This window comes from Amphiprion ocellaris, chromosome 20 (genome assembly GCF_022539595.1).
Source record: "Amphiprion ocellaris isolate individual 3 ecotype Okinawa chromosome 20, ASM2253959v1, whole genome shotgun sequence".
Classification (NCBI taxonomy): domain Eukaryota; kingdom Metazoa; phylum Chordata; class Actinopteri; family Pomacentridae; genus Amphiprion; species Amphiprion ocellaris.
This window is the reverse complement of record NC_072785.1, coordinates 9,566,387-9,583,945: the sequence shown is the minus strand read 5'-3', so window position 1 is coordinate 9,583,945 and position 17,559 is coordinate 9,566,387. Positions and strand designations below refer to the sequence as shown.

The window sequence follows — 17,559 nt, the reverse complement described above, 5'->3', positions numbered from 1 at the left end:
GACAGAGTTTGGACTGTGAGATGCAGGAAAAATGGCATGTATTGCTGTTACTTGTGACCGTGGCTGCTTGTTAATTCTACTCAAATTAATGAACTCTTTCTATTTATGCCTTTTCACAACCACATTCTGGATTTGGTTCTCTTATCCATATGGGTCTATTTGGACTTTTAATTAACTTTGCTTGGCTTTGCATGTCTGGACCTGTGAAGACCTCGACTTCATACTGCTTCTTAGCTACTGTTCTTCTTAATAGCATCTCTTTTACTGCTGAAAAACAAAGTTAGGCGTCCAAAACAGAGGCGCCAGTTTAAAAGCAACACTCCTACCTCTCTGCTAAAATGATAAGACTCTACAGGACAAATAAATGGACAAATTAAAACTAAAAATAGGGACAGAACACACATTTTTACCATAATATTTACAATAATTTGAGCTCATGATTGAAAAAACAGGCGATTCCTCTGCTTGCATTCTCCCACTGGTTTATGTCGGGACGTGAAGGATCAACTGTTAAGGGTCGTGAGATGTCATCCACTCACTCTACTTACACTTTCGCTTTGGAATGGGTTCAAGAAGTTGCCGCCCATTTCGCCGTCATCTCTGGGCGTTCCAGGAGGGTTGTTCATGCCCCCCATGTTATTAGGAGAGCTCTGTGGGGAGAAGAAGGCTGCTTATTGAAGTGTAGAAGGTACAGGTCGGAAATAAATGTTTTCGTTTACTAGAACGCTCGGCAAACAACAGATGTGTATAGAAAATTTGATGTTTGCTCACCTTTGGCAACCCATCCATATCCCCAGACCCTGAGGATGGAGGAGGAGAAGAATAGTTCAATTGTTTAGTTAAAGCTTAATCTAAAATAGATGCTGGTCTCATTTGCATGCATAAGAGACACTGTGCCTACACCCACCTAGTGATCCATTCATGTGGTGTGGTTCCATGGCTCCCATAGCTCCCATTGGCCCGTCAGGCCCAGGTCCCATAGGGAACTGGTAAAAAGATGAAGAATAAGCGTCATAAATGACTCTAACATCATGCTTCATCTTTGACCTCTTTGATATGACTGTGATCTCTTCAACTCAGGGTGAAGCTGAGGTTATTTAATTTATTTTCTCTGGTTTGTTTCCAGTTAATTCTCATTGAGCTCAGTGTGGCAGCATTACATTTTTTTAATGCTGAATTGTACTGTTGCCCAGCGATGTGGTTATAAGCCCAATTTGAGCTGGATTATATTTTGCGGGCAAGTCTGTGTAATTTTAATCATTACAAAAACAGCCATTATTTTAACCCAAGAATCAATCTGCAATGTCTGCAAGTGTAACAAGCTTGGAAAGTGGAACTTTTACAATAACAATACGGAGCCTTCGGTCCAATAACCAAGTGAGGTTAAATCATCTGAGACTCACATTGGGTCTGTTGCCTCCGGGTCCGATAGGATTCATCATTGTATAGATGTTTTCACTGGAGTTAGTTGAATCTAAGGAGGAACACAAAACAAAAACTTCAGTTAGAGGATATCACAGAGAGGATGTAAAGCCTCTGAATCAACCATGAAGATTTAATCAAGCAGTGAATTAAACATGAAAATGAAAAAAAGGAGACATGAGAAATGAGAACACTCAGACTGAGACAGACTGTGGTTAAGGGGACACATTCATGCTTGTTTAGTGAGGATAAATGGGAGACATCTAATTCTGAGACAAGTGTTAGTGCCGGGGACATAGGTAGGTGACGCACCACCTGGGCTGGGCATGATGGGAGTTCCAGGTGGACCTCCTCCGCCTGGTGGACCCTGAGACACAATCATTGGCAAATATTTAAAATGACAATCATCAGAACATGAATTCCGTATCAATATAAAAACAACAACTGCTTTTGATAGATTTTCACTCACCACATAGTTTCCTGGAGATGAGGAGGAGTAGGCTATCTGCAGGGGGAAAGGGGAAAAAAAATCCAGATTTGAGGGTCAGAAGATCATCTATACAAGATAGAAAAACTAGAATCCACACCATGCAATCGAATAAAACCCAACAGCAGTTGGGCAAAAATAGCTAAAATGTTATTGGTTTGTTGAGACTGCCAAGAAGGTGAAAAGTTTGTGAAAAGTTTTTGTTGTGCTGTTAAGCAAAAAGCCGTCCAACACTGTTTTCAGGGGGAAAAACTGTGGTTACAGGAAATACTTGGCAAAACTGAATGATAGACCATAACAGAATTACCCTTTCTGAAATGGTTTAAACTAAAACTAGAGATCTTAACTAGTATCAAGAGCTTTCCAAATCTGCTTAAGAAAGTATCATATCCAAATCATAAAGTCTGAATTTTGCATAGTAGTTCTGACTCACAGAGTTAGCATTAGGTCCTGGCCAAGGCCCTCTTCCTCCGGGACCCCTGAGGAAAACACAGAGAGATGGTGTTAGATAAAGACAAGAATAAAGGTAAAACAAAGAGAAAACATAGGAAGGTGACAATAGTGTAGAAAGGACACAAAAATAACTAGATACAGCACAAAATAATGTGATAAACCTGCTTTGAGACAATGATGAAGAGTCACTGCATTTTACTTGATACAGAGGTGCAGCCGAGGGGACAGATTTTACATTTGAACTCATTTTCTAGTAATTCCAAACTGTTAACTATGGGTGGACACAGAACAGACAAAACCTTCTTTGGCCTTTTAAAACAAACAGGGAACAGCACAACAGTTTGACTGAGGAGGAGAAGAGTCATTGCTACCCGATGAAGCTACCTGTAAACGAATGCTAGGATGCTAATGCAACAAATGAAGCAATTCACAGGACTTACATGTTCATTCCTGGCATTGGACCACCCATGGAGTTGGGAGGAGGCCTCATGCCACCATAATTCTATAAGACAAGACATTAAAAATCACTGTCAGGACATGCCGTGCTAAGTTATCAAAAAAAAACAGTTTGTCTTGATCTTGGTGACTGCAAAAGAGTCAATGTTTTGTGCTGCATTTCCTAGCAATGTGCTCACAAATACAACAAACGGGCCCCTGCTATTAGTGAGATGTTCCATTTTAAATCATTAGAGGCTTTCTGCTCGACCCTCTCTGATTTGCTTAAAACTTTTTTTTTTATCATTAACTATGGATCTTTAACATGGTATCTGTGAAATATCAGGTTAGCTTATTAAGTACTTTCTAAGTGTTTAAATGAATTCATTTTTGTGACCAAGTATTTCATATTAAAAGTACTCTACATATTTTGTTTTTTTTAAATTTGTGACAAGCAACTAGATATAGTTCAGAAAATATCACTAGTTGACTTCTGCTTCATCGGTTTTTTGATTAAACTGCTTAAAAATTGAACTTTTCATGGCGGCTTCAAATTTTCTTCACATTTCAATTTACCCTTGATCAGAGACTATTTGTTCCACTTGCCCAGTATTGCAGACTCTAAATCAGTGGCATGATGAGAAATAACTTTATCCAACTAATCTTTAAAAGTTCCAGAGATATTGTCATCCAAACATACTCTAAAATGTCAACGTGCAATAAAAATGTGCTGACAGTAGGTAGAAGGACAGCAATATATATATATATTTTTTTTTTTTTTAAATCTCTGAAAGTATTATATATACACACACACACAGGAAATATTTTAAATATTTCTATAAACTATCTACATCACATGCTATAAGAATGTCAGGAAAATCAGAGATGACCAAGCAGGAATTGTTCTAAAAATTGGATGCTTTGAGAAGTACCCTCTTGTAAGAGTAATAAAGAATCTATACTTGAAGAAAAGTTAGAACTTTAGCCCATAAGAGAAACCACATCCATATGGACACACACAGTGAAGTATACTCCTTGTCAAAGCGTTCACATTCACAGAATCGATTGCATTTACTAGATGTAGAAACACAGACTCATCAGATTCTACCTGACATTGAGTTATTGTGTGAATTTTTTGCACTACTAGGTTTCGTCCTACCTGTGGGCCCATGGCCATTCCTCGGGGAGGGTTCATCCTCATTGGTCCACCCATGTTGGGATGTCCTGCAAGAAAAGACCCCCAGAGTCACAAACCGAGCGTGACACACTCATGTAAATCCACATATGTCTCGTCTCCTAAATTAGGAATTAAGGCTTGCCACAGACAATGCTTCATCCTAATCCCATTAGTTTTAACCCCCAGGGCTCCCGAAACTGTAATCTGCTGCCAAAATCACTACAGACCCCTTCCTGAACCAGATCCACCCACAAGTATTCTGTCTACAGTGGGGAAAGGAAACAATCACACACACTGAATCTATACAGAAACACAAAAAGATGACAAATATTTGTTGGGTGCTGGTTTATCAACAAAATTTCAATATTTGTAGGTTGCAGATTCCCCAAAATGAGGACATGTTGCCTTTTTATAAACGTCTCATCATTACAGACCTAAATTTTGTTCAAGTAATTGCATTTTCGAAAAATGTACAGGCTGAAAAACTTTATTTGAAACATTTTTAGCTGTTTCAGCTATTGCAAATAGAATCATTTGTTAAAGACAAATTATGTTTTATAGAAAATGAGCATATTTCGTAATAAATCACCCCAATTTAGGGATTAGACTCTCTCCAGCCTTACCTTGCGGTCTTGTTGGGTCCAAACTGTTTGGCAGGAGAGGCTGGGATCCTGGGATTCCTCCAGGAGGCTGAGAAGAGAGCAGACATGGACACTGATCAAACACTGGAGCACTCCTGGCAACACAGACTCTCAGAGTCGTCAAAAAACATCAACATAAAATTGAGTAAACATCGAGTTCAGTACCTGATTTGGCATTCGGAGTGAGGGGCGCGGCCCACCTGGATACCGCGGTGACATGAAAGGCTGCAGAGGGAAATGGAAGAAGGAGAAAAGAGGGGGAAGGAAAACGAGGGTAGGAAATGTGGGGGAATAGGGACACAGGAAAAAAAACGACATTTCTATTATTGATAAGTCCAAAAGCACTCAAACAGAGGGGGCACTGAGGACACACAGATGGACACGGTGTGGTTGGAGAATGGAGGATGACACTGAAAAACTTGCAAATTCAGCAACGTATCAGCCTGGAAACCAGAGGACGAAATAAAAATACACTGGCACAAGAGTTTATGATCTTAAACAACGTTCGCTTACACCAACAATATGCTCTCCAAGCATGAATTTGAGTGTGTGTGCATGTTTTTGTGTGTGTGTGTGTGTGTGTGTGTGTGTGTGTGTGTGTGTGTGTGTGTGTGTGTGTGTAATGGCAGCGCTAACCCAGCGTCCCTGCACAGCCTGCCTGCTCTCACTGTGGTGTAAGCTGATTCGGCCTGTGGTCTGCCTGGCGTAGTTAGAGACACCTCAGGCCAACAACACCGTTCAAAACCTTAGCGGAAGCATGTCCACACTCTCTCGCACACAAGACGGAAACCAAAAACCACAAGAATGAAGAGCTGAGTTGCCGCAGTTAATGGGCAAAGGCTAGCTTTACCTCCACAGTGGCATCTGTAGCTGCTGTTCTGGATAAGTGCAGCGACTGAGGATGGAAGTTTTTGAATATGCTCTTATCTAATTATCAGCTTTGGCAACCCAAACCTCTGGCTGCCCCTATATGTGTGGAAAGTTTAACGGTGTAACCCGTGTGTTTTGTACGTATATGTGACGTGTTTATAAGGCCTGTCCCTTGGTTTATTTATAAGGTGCTAGAACAAGTAAGCAACGGGGGGAGGGAGAGAGGTGTGCGTCTGTGTGCGTTTGTGCATGTGTGTTAAGAGTGCAGGAGAAGATAAGTGTGCAACCCCCCACAAGCTGCTCCAGGGGAGGGGCAAGGAGTGAATTATTCATCCCACAGAGGGACAGCCGATTCTGGGCCTTGAAGAGGAGCGGGCCCTGCTGCCTCTGGATGCTCGGCTTTCATAAAAAAGGACCTGGCAACTGGAGGGGCTGATGTCTATGGGGAGTTAGCCAGAACAAAACTAGAGCTCGCAGGGCTCAAGGGTAGAAGAAGAAGAAGAAAGTGTGCAAGTCGTGAATGGGCAGAAAAATAATGCTTGTGTGTGGGTGAGGGGTGTGTGTTTGAAGGGGGGGGGGGGATTTAGAGGGAATGAAAGAGGAGAGGGGAGTTTGAGAGAAAGTGTTTGTCGTCTTACCTGGCCATGGGGTCCCATCATGGGGTTGCTGGGGTTGTGTGGGGGGGGCTGTGCGTGGGGGGACTGCTGAGAGCCGGGTGGTCCCTTTAAGAAAGAAGAGTGATATCAGCGAAGGGGAAGGGGGCAAAATGTGGGTTTACACCTGGGGGGGGGGTCTTTAGTTTGAAAAGGAAGAAGAGAAGCAGGATAGTGGAAAAAGCTGGACATTGTGGGCAAATCCTCTAAAATCTGTAGGTGAATAAGGCACTTATTAACAAGAAACACACAATGAAAGCTCCTAATCTGACAGAAATCAGTATTTATCTTGCTGGATGGCCTTGACGTGCAGCTACAACAGTAGAAGTGATCCTCGGGACACCAGCAGAGGATTATATGTTTTCCACTGGGCCACATGGGGGCAGTATTGCCAAAGGCTCGCTGCAACAGGCCAGGCAGCAGCAGCAGGACAGGCACTAGTGGCAACTTCAAACCAGAAAGATGATACTGACAAAAACAAGTACAGGTCGGAAGTTTTTTAAGCTCACTGTAAGCCTACTTCAACATAAAACCATGTTTCTGTGTACCAAGCAGGGTAACCCGTCTCCTCGTTCGTCCGACACTCTGCTGCTTTTATTGCTGACATGTCACCCCAAGACAAGAGGTTAATGACCTCTGATAAATAAGTCATTACGCAACAGTCTCTTTTTGGCTCTATCGCTGTCGATGCTTCACTTTTTTTTTCCTTTATCAGTTGTCCGAAGAAAACAAAAGCTGCCCGATTTATGGATGGCAAATGGAATTTTCCATGTATCCCTCCTAGGCATCCGGACACACACAAAGACAACACACATTGATTACCTCAGTGAGTCTGGGAGCGTATGTACTTACATTTAGCCAGTGAAAGCAACATTTTGGGTTGGACATTAGAAATACTGACATTTGACAAAAAGGCCTCAATAAAGAACACCTTACAATACTTATTTGGTAAAGTGATAATGAGTTAATATTGTAATGTTAGGAGAGGTTGGTCAAAAAAGCCAGATTCACACATATTTAGTAGTTTACAGCACTGAGTATCAGGAACTGTCAGATACCAAAAGCCAACATCGTATCTTTCTGGTTTGTAACAATGATTCACCAATTGCACCAATTCTCAAAATGTTTCTCTCCTGACAGCAAATCTAATGCCTCAACTGAGAGTATATGCCAATACAGATGATGACTGATCTGATACCAGTGCTCTCTTTTCCCACACTGAAAAATTGCGTGGATCTGCTGCGCTGCTAAAAGCTGAGTCAGTTTAATGAAAGCGACTGGGAAAAAAAACTCAACTTAATGATGACAGAAATGAGAAAGAAACAGTTTTTAATGCCTCTTGACCCACTTAATAAGGTCGGTATCTCAAAAGAAAATTAATTTAGAGAACATTAAATCGGCAACTGTGTTGATAGTTGATTAATGAGTCAGTTTTTTGGCAAACTGACGAAGGTTGCTGGTGTTTGTGTGTAAACTATGAGGATGTGCTACCTTCTTTTTGTATGTATGTATGATACTAAACTGATTATAATGACATTTGACCTTGTGATCTGGAAAACTGTTGTGATGTTCTTATTGTGACATTTTCTTACTAAAATAATTACAATTAAAACAAAAAGAAAGAAAAAATTCTTCTTTTGGTAATGAAAGTATCAGTTGCAGCTCTAATCTTTTTCTTTGATCAGAGACTTTTGCACAGCTGCTTGTGTTGCATGTGGCCTCTTGTTAAATGACAAAGAGTTTGGTAAAAATGAAAACATAAATTAACATTTCTTACAGTTGAGTATCAGAAAAGGTATCTCTTAGTTTTCAGGGCTGACGTTAAGCACAAGCACCGCTGTCAAAAAGATTTCAAATGACACTGCCTGAGCATTTCCGCATTTGCAGCGAACAACCAAAGCTTTCCGTTAGGTCCCTTGAACACAACATACACACAAACACATACACACACAAACCAACCCTCGCCCAATCTCACTCCCCCACCAACGTTAAAAATAGCACACTTCCATGCGTCTCTCGTCACCCTCTCTCTCTCTCTCCCCCACCCTTCCCCTTGCTTATTCACAGTCGTACTCTCACTAGTCCCCCCCCACTACCATCACCACCGTCCTCGCTCTCAGCCAGCAAACAATGGGGTGGTAGGTAGCCACAGAAACAAACGCTGGGCCACAATCCTGGTGGCACTGATCTTTCACATTTCCCTCTCTTATTCCTCCTCCTCACCCCTCTTCCTCCCTTTCTAACCGTCCCCCCTCCTCTCATTGTGTCACTCGCTTTTTCGCTCCTACTCCTCTCCACCACCTTATCGTGCCTCCTGCCAAATGCCAGTGCTGTCCATCACACCACTGCCTCACGGAGGATGTGTGTGTGTTTTTGTTTGTGAATGTGCATGCTTGTGCGTGTTTGTATATGTATCGGTGTGTGTGTGTGTTTGTACGTCTCATTCTCCTCACTCTTCAGACAGCCATCTCCCACACTAAAACCTTTCCCTTCACAGAGCCGGGACAGGTCAGAGACAGACGGAGATGGAGATGGAGGAGTGGGGAGAGGATGAATGCGGGGATGGCTGAATCACAAATCGGTTGAACAGCAGCCCAGCGAGAGCAGAGCCACAGATGAATGAACAGTGTGAGCTTCAGAGGCTCTGGTGGGTGTAAATATCAAGAGCGGAATAAACACTGTTTTGGAAAAATGTGAGGGGGAGAAAAGAAAGTGGGAGAATTGGAGTCTCAAACTGTAACTGTGATGTCACTTGATCAAACTCCATTATTGATTTTACAGGAAGAGACTTAATTAATAGAGCTGAGACTGATACTGCATTTCTGAAGCTGATACCGATATTTGGCAAACTTCCAAAGTCTGATAACCTATCAGACAATATTGTTATTGTTCTACATGAACGTGACACATTTTATGATAAAAATATGTCTGATTAGTTGCCAAAAATGTTAGTTTGTAATTGAACAATATACTTTTCAGTGAATTACAACATTCATATAATATAGCGTTATTGTCCCGTGACAATGTTGTTTTTTTTTAGGTAAACGAAACATTTAGTTAAATAAACCAATAAAAACGCCATTGGATTATTCATACAACACGTTGTCACAGCCAGGCTTGTACTCTTTGATCCTAGAAAAGTTCTGAGAAGACTGTATTCCTATAAAAGCAGTCGACTGTGGTACGGGAAAAAGTTTAATTAGAGTCACAACCATATCGATAAACATGACTGAAAATGCAAAAAACTAAAATCTCAATAACCTTTTCAATTGAGAGACTGTTGAGTACTATACATAAATGTGTTGCCAATAAAACATTTACAGCTACAGTTTAGTGCTCCGCATCTATTTAGTAAATCGGAAAACAGAGATTCTAATAAAAATGCTGATATCAGTCTGGCTGAAAATGCTACGCCTGAGCTTTTCACACAACATCGAAAGGATCTGAAAATGAAAGTTAAGTTCTTCTCCACCTTAAAGCCATAAACGGATACACTACACATGCTTGTCACACAGTAAAAGTGGACATGAATTTTAAGACAGGGCAAGTAAGTCAAGTGTGAAAGACATGTTTTTGCCAGAAAAACTGAAAAAAAAAGATTACTCATATTGGTGATTTTCAGTTTTTATCTTAAGTGGTTTATTGGTAGGTGGGCAAATTCTCTTTCAGTATCTGATGCTTGAAATGGAATTCAATGAAAATTTCTTTTATTCTGGAGAGTCAGAAATGGATGGATGAGAGACAGATAAGGTAAAAAAGGATCAGTGGATTTGGAGGTGGTGGGTCATACCTGGAAGAAGCCTGGGGGCATGGGACCACCTGGCATGGCGTCGTTGGGGGGCATGTTGCCCATCACAGGGCTGGGCGCCGCCGCTGCGCTCTGAAAAACAGATATCATCAGTTAAATATGGTGTTTTATATGTGAGAGTTGATGTGGGGGTCTCACTGTTCTACAATAATTTTGATGAGCATGATGCACTGGCCTCCAAATTACTACAGGGGGCAGTGTCTGCATCTGCAATCACAGCAAACCCCCCACCCTCTCAACCGATTTAAAGTTTAAATTGTTAATTCAAAGTATCTTCTATTACAACCTTTAAACTGCTCCCTCATTTCTGCAGCAATGTGAGAGGAAGAGAAGGGCATTAACCAGCTCTTTTTTTTGTAGACAAGGATAGAAGCCAAGGGGACTGTTTCAGGGAGGAACATCACCAAAATGGTGTTCTTATGGTCTAGAAGAGTCACTCAAAGCTGTAAAGATAGCAGCCTGTGATCTATACTATCACATGCACTATTATGTACTGAGGAGTAACGCGGTCCTGACCAAAACTGAGCTGTTGCCTTTAAGACAACACTTGAATGATAAGAACTATAATCTGTTTGCATTTTGCAGTTCTTCTGAGTTTTTGATGATGTAATGAAACACACAAGTATTCCATGTTTCAACGTTCGCCCACACTTTTTGATCATTTTCTTGTGCACAAATCGAACAAATACTGACACCTTGTATGGCAATATTGTAACATGCAACACACTCTTTAAATAATCTTAGAAAAACCAAATACACTTCTAGTTTGTTAGTTACAGCTGAGAATATGAAATGCAATCAAAACACTTGCAATCAGTAGTTTTTTTTTGTTTGGCATCATTGTTTTTTTTCTACACTGTAGTCATCTTGGTGATGTTAAATTCACTTCAATAGATGTTTTGCAGAACGCTGCTAGTTATTTAGTTCAAAAATAAGCCTCTGCATAAACTTGACATATATGTACCATAACTTTACGCAGATATGTGTCAATAAAGCACATTTTTAAAAGTTCTGGATTTATATTTTTTACAAAATATATCTATTTTTTGTTGACTTGAAAGGTTCATTTATTTCATGATTCAATTTGTTGACAATAAATTTGTATTTTTCAAAAAACATTTGAATGTCAACAGAAAATAGAAACATATATTGTATTGGCTAGCACTAGCTACATATAGAAAATAATCACTTCAATAAGTACAGGCTACCATTCAACATCAATATAATTTCCATTAAGTCAGATCAGTCATATCTATTAGGATTAAGTTTTTAAGTATTTAAACTATTTAAATAGAGTAACGAGTCATCTGCAAATAAGTTGTTTATACTGTTTTTGTCCATTAAATGCTGCAAAAATATTTGAAACTTGATACTGTGTAAAGCCAATGCTTCTTTCTTCCTTTTCATTCACAGTCAAATTCCAAAACAGTCAAAGAAATCTAAATGTTTAATAATGTTAAATAAAAATGACACATCTACTAGGTCTTCAGTAAATCTTCCACCACTGGTAACAAATATTTTGCTTTGAATTTCTAATTCACAGCAATACTGCATTAAATCCTACGGTAATACTTCACATACAGAAAATGTATTATGAAACGAAGGAGAGCAACTGCAGAGTTGTTTAAAAGCCACAAACGTGTAACACTCAAACCTGCTGCTTAACTACTGCTGATCACATTAACACCACTATGGATTTCTGTCCCCTTTACGTCAGTATAACAATGTGGATGCAAAAGAAACAAAATCTAGAATATAAAAATGGGGGGAAAATGATTCAGCCCGGGAGTTAAATATGATATAACTCTATTCTTGTCAACACACATAGAAGGAGACGCATGTTCAGAGTGCTTACATAAGCAAGCCGGAACAAACACACACATGCACGCAACCCACATGAATGTGAAATCAAACACACACACATAGACACACAAAGAGTTGCATCACAGGCTCACAAAGTGCAGCCCTTCAGTACAGAAAGGCAGACAGGGGAGAACCGCAGGCTACAGGACAGAACAGAGAGAGGGTTTAAGACCCAGGGGAGGCAGCCGCTCTTACAAACACACAGAGACACACACACCAATCCACCAGCACGCACACCTAGCGAACACACTGCGTCCATGTGACACATACTGTACGCTTGGACAACAACGCATGCTCCCAATTACACGCATGTACACAAATACACTCGCTGCCCTTCGTCCCTTATCTGAAACCAACGCAACATGAAAACTGAAAAATCGCACACCTCCCCCCATCTTTATGCTAATTCTGCTAGTGAACATGAGCAGGCCACTGAGTCCCTGGGGAGGAGGCAGGGTCGTCTGCCTCTTTCTCTCCTTCTCCATCCTCCCTTCCTCCCTCCGTGCACTTTTCTCCGTCTTTTTTCTCCTACCCGTGACCCCCCACACTTGTTTTTCTCAACACTGGTGCACACAGACGTTCATACACCTTCCCTGTGCCCCAACCCCTGTACTATTCCTACCCATCACAACCTCTCCTCCCCTCAGTCCCCCCCAGTAGGGTGTCAGCAGCTTGCAGAAGCTGTTGCTATGGAGACAGGTCCTATCTGCACTCTGTCCCCCTGGCATCCCCCGCTCCAGGAGCGCAGAGAGAGAGAGAATAAGAAGATGCAGGAGAGAGCGAGGAGGCACAAGAGTGAGATCGAGAGAGAGGGAGTGAGTTAGAAGATGCAAGAGTGAGACAAAAAAAAAACATAACAAAGAAGGAAATGCAACAAAAAGAGAGATTTCTGTCTACAATCTATTGCTTATTGTTACAGACTAATAATGACAATTTATCTGCTCGTACAGTCTCCAGTTTGCTGATTGAAAATGAATGCAAAGCATGCAGATTGAGCGCAGTTGCCACCAGCGAAAAGGAAGGTAGATTTAGTATGCAGTTGGACTTTATTAAAATCAACTGGCCTGGGGAAATACAAAAGGATCCAACAGTGCTTTTTTAGTTTTTTGTAGTGGCACACACAGTATTGTCTATATCTATCTTTCCATTTCAAGTCCTCACTCAGAAGGAGGAAGACTGTCAGAGAATCTCGCTACAAGACTACCTCCTGGAAACAGAATAGCATGATTCACCAATGAAGTAAATCCACAGGAATTTGTCTTGTTGACATTTGTGCAGGTAAACAATGACTGTTAATGCAAAGAGAACATGCAGGTATAGTGAGTAGAACTGTGTACCTTCATGTACGGAAACAAATCCAAGACGACAGAACATTCCACAGCAGACATTAGCACTGTGGTAATTAGTTGATATAATGGACATGTTTTTTTAGGTGAGTTGAATAATTCATTTTCAGGCATAGTGTATGGAAAAGTCTATATGTGAAGGAGCGTGCAACATACCGGGTGGCAACAAAAAGTGAAAGCGCTTTATTGCCTGACATGCAGCAGGAAGGAGAAGAATATGTTTCTTTCATTGAAGCCGGCTGAAAGTTCAACAAAACCCACGGGACACATTTTCAAATGCCTGGGAATATTTACACTGTTTAAACTGTAAACTATATTTTAATGGCCTTCCTCAGCAGCACTGCACCAACACCCTGTCAAAGCATCCTGGAGCCACGGCTGCTCAAAAATAATATTAGGTACGTTTTTAATGTTACCTGGCTATCAATAATATAGTATCTGGCCTACAGACCTGAACTGCGGCTACAGTGATTCTGGATGGAGAACTGCTGTCTTTTGCATTTTTACAGCATCACATAACATTGTCAGTCTCTTTAGAATTAGATTTAAGGATCTACTGCCTGGCTCACTATATGAAGAAAAACTACACTAAGTGCTAATTTAAAAACTCAACAAATACAAATTCACCTGACTGTATATATACATAAATACACATAAATTACCGTTTGCTATAATCAAATCAAACAATGAAAGCGATCTATTATCTGTATTAACACCTCGGTCAACAAAAAACAAAATTTCTCTAACCAGCGATTGTGGCACAGGTAGTCATTAAAATGTATAAATATCCATTACAATAACATATTGGTGACACAAAACTATTTAATTCAAGCAAAATATTATAAAAATAGATTTTAAAAAATCAAATCAAGCTGTGATATCTGTGACCTACTGTCTGATCAGTGCATGCAGTCTATTCTGACAGACACCAGCCACTGGTTTCTCCTTTTGTGATGAAACCTCAGACCAGTGCTTAAATTAGGTGCTGTGGTGGCCCAAGGCTTTTGTGCATGTCATCCCACTTTCCCTCCTCAGGCTTCCTGTTCCACTCTATTACACTCTTAAAAAAATATAACAGGCAAAAATGGGCATCCTGGTGAACAAGTAGGTGTACTGTAATTGCAGCTTCCCTGGTTTGATTCAGTCTCAATCTCTGTTGCAAGTCACCCTCCTCTCTGTTTCCTGTCACCTCTTGAATAGAGCTAAATGATATAGCTGAAAAGCTTACAATATCAATAACTGTTGGTCAATTTTTATGACCTGTTCTTATTAAAGTGGACTAGCGGACCTCAGGACACCTGCACAGCAGCCACAGGGAGCATGACAAAGGGCAAAGATGCTCCAGCAGCGAGGTAGGTATGAAACGGGACGGTAACACCCTTGGGGTTTGCTAAGGCAATCAAACTTAGAATTTTCCTTTCATTATAGTAGTTTGTGTACCTACAAAATATCCTTTATTAATGATGAAGCGTCCACAGCAGGTAAATATTGCTATCATTGTTTGGCCTCTTGGGTATAAACAATCCAGTAAAGTCAAAAAATGCCCTCCTCTTATATCTCTTGGTTTAATAATAACAACAATAATTACAGATATTTATTCAATTTCCCACAATATATGAATATATAACATACTAAGCATCACTGCAAGATGCGAACTTGGGCTCTGTGAAACCGATGATGTGCACTGTTTACATTTTATAGCTTAAATGACTGATCAAGAAGAAAAACATTACACCACACTGAGGCAGGTGTCACTTGGCTGCTCTTCTGATTTGGTAATTTTACAGAAGCTGGTCTGAGTAGAGTTAAGTGGTTCAGTCTGTGGAAAGCTGGTTAAGATCTCATTTTGGACAGAAAAGCTATAATCGTTGACTACTGCATATAAAACACAATCTTACCCACCGCCATGTGGCATCACCATGGTGTTTTTGTGGCAAAATAATTCAAACTCTGACGTCTTAATCCAGAGTTTGGCTGCCTGCTGGGACACCGTGTTGTGCTTGCTTTTCCTCCTCACTGCAAACCCACAATGTTGATGAATAATCTATCAGAGAACAAACGACTAATGATCTGATTGGCCGGTACAGTACGGTATGTAGATGGGATCTACAGAATAGCATTGATCTCTCCCTCTCCATTTCCCTCTCCCCTTCCCTCACCCATAGGACCTACCGGACAGATCAATAGTGCTCAACACATTATTGACCTCCGCCTGATACCTTTCACAGTGATAAAGACAGAGACATAAACACTGGATGGAGAGGTAGGAAGAGACAGCAAATGTATCAGTGTGTGTGCCTGTATTTATGTGTGTCCCTGCCTGGAGAGGTACTAATCTACATTCTGGTTCACACTGATATGTACCTCATCACTGTCTCCTTGACCTGCTGTCCTTAGCGCACAGAGAAAGAGGGAGAGAAAAAAAGAGAGTAAGGAGGGGGTGTGTGTGACGGAGTGAGGATGGTGAGCGTGTGGAGACGTGAGGGGAAAAATAGCTGACTGTGGTGATCTAGCTAATTTATCGGCCCAGTCAAAACAGTGTGTTTCGCTCGAGAGCAACAGGATACGGCTGCTACTCTCACCGTCACGTCTGACAAACAAATGCACAAACACATGCGTGCACAATCTCTGAAAACCCAGCTGGTCCTCAAAACTGGCACAACATGCACACCGAACACACACTTCCCAAAAAGCTGCTGCCAAGGTAGCAGTACTGAACCAGACAGGCGGACTTGTGCGCACACATGCACACGCACGCGCACACACACACACACACACACCGGATGACAGCACTAATACATGCTGCAGACACAACATCCACTTAGCCAACGCTCCAGAGAGAAGGCAGAGGGGCCGAAAAGACAAGAAGATGAGGAGAATGGGAACTAGAATATGGCTTTAAATTACAGAGGAGGAATTAACTAATGCAATTCTGAATGTTCATGGTATATTTCTTCTAATTAACACAAAAAGCAAAGTGATAATCAATTGTCCACAAATTAGAGACTCCTTTTCTTGAAATACTTCAATCTGAGGGTATTGCCCCTTTAGCTGATTTGGAGTCAGGATGTAATTTATTTCCTTGGGCCAGACAATGAACAAAAAACCCAGATGCAAATGAAGGGACAGCCTCAGTCTTGTTGCCCTCTAGACAAGAATGCATAAATAACTATTGTTTTACAGTCGGTTTATAGACAGGTTTAATTGTGGGTCACTCATTTGTAAAGCAGAGTTTTGATGTTTAACCCTCTAAACCTCAATACCTGCAAGTGAGTTTGAAAGGTACGCCATCTTTTTTTTTTTTTTTTGAAATGCCAACGTTAAACCATTTATTGTAACCAGAAACTATAAAAACAGAAAGAATTGCTGCATTTTCAGTCTTCCAGTGGTCCCTGAACAACTTCTGACTTCCAGTTTTATCAGAACTGATTCTGTAAAAAATGTGAAATTCGGCACTCACGGTGCAACCAAGGAGCCATAAGTGACTCAGCTACAACCAACAGTCACATGACAAAAATTCTGGAACTACTCAGCTGACCTGGGCTGAACTGCAGGCTGTGTTTACAGAGAGCAAATACAAGACAAGTATGGAAACAAATTAAACATGTATGTAGTAAAACACCTATAGCAAATAGAGCCACCATTCTTCCCCAGTATTGCCAAGACCTGGGCACACTTTGAAAAATGTTGTACAAGTTGATTGTTTAAGTAACCAAAGAAATTCGACATTTTTTGTTTTTGTTGGCAACATAACTTTGTCATCCTGCACCGAACACATTTCTGAGTTTCCTCAACTTGTAGCCATGGTTAAGCTGTTGTCATAGAGATCCAGAAAATAAGTCCAAAAATATGACTGAAGCAAAAAAAAAAGCCCAAAAATTGCTTGGCATTCAGAGGATTAAAGGAGTATTCCATCTATGTGGTGGTCTAAGATCTAGAAAGTTAGAGGAGTCACTGGAAACAGGTTTTGTTTAAATATGGACACAATAGGGCTTCCAATAATTATCATTATTAACAGTTGAATATTTTCTCTATCATTTGTTTATAAAATGTCAGAAAAACTGAAAAATGCACATTATAATTTCACAAGTTTCAAATTAGTTTGTTTAATCTGGCCAACAGTTCTAAACCCAAAGACATTAGAAACATTGCTGATACTGCTGGTGTCAGAGAAGAGGCAAACCAGAGGTTAAGGCAGGATGAGTTTTAGCAGAGCAACTTTTTTCCCTTTAAAGCAATGATAGTAAAAAAAAAAGATGTGTACTGCAGGTTGTTTAAAATGCTGGATAATGTGGGCTGGTTTTAATGTATTTTGACTGCTGTGTAACAAAGAGCTGCTGTCACTGATAATCATGTTTAAACATTTTATGAACATTACAGGAAATGGTACAAACACTATTACAC

General features: G+C 40.6%; 1 protein-coding gene across 5 annotated transcripts in view; it reads right to left on the bottom strand.

Moving 5' to 3' along the window:
* zgc:110158 (uncharacterized protein LOC553590 homolog) overlaps positions 1–17,559 on the bottom strand; it is a 39,443-nt gene that overhangs the window by 4,194 nt on the left and 17,690 nt on the right. For 2 of the 5 annotated variants that reach the window (XM_055006054.1, XM_023291767.3), the window contains exons 5-17: positions 9,929–10,018; positions 6,124–6,207; positions 4,781–4,840; positions 4,598–4,664; positions 3,957–4,021; positions 2,803–2,864; positions 2,343–2,388; positions 1,892–1,927; positions 1,735–1,789; positions 1,404–1,474; positions 908–986; positions 772–800; positions 549–650 (exon numbers count right to left, since the gene is read on the bottom strand). In XM_055006054.1, the coding sequence (XP_054862029.1) occupies positions 549–650; positions 772–800; positions 908–986; positions 1,404–1,474; positions 1,735–1,789; positions 1,892–1,927; positions 2,343–2,388; positions 2,803–2,864; positions 3,957–4,021; positions 4,598–4,664; positions 4,781–4,840; positions 6,124–6,207; positions 9,929–10,018 (846 nt within the window). The remainder of the gene's footprint in view (positions 1–548; positions 651–771; positions 801–907; positions 987–1,403; positions 1,475–1,734; positions 1,790–1,891; positions 1,928–2,342; positions 2,389–2,802; positions 2,865–3,956; positions 4,022–4,597; positions 4,665–4,780; positions 4,841–6,123; positions 6,208–9,928; positions 10,019–17,559) is intronic. The other 3 variants (XM_055006056.1, XM_023291768.3, XM_055006055.1) reach the window with 2 other exon arrangements.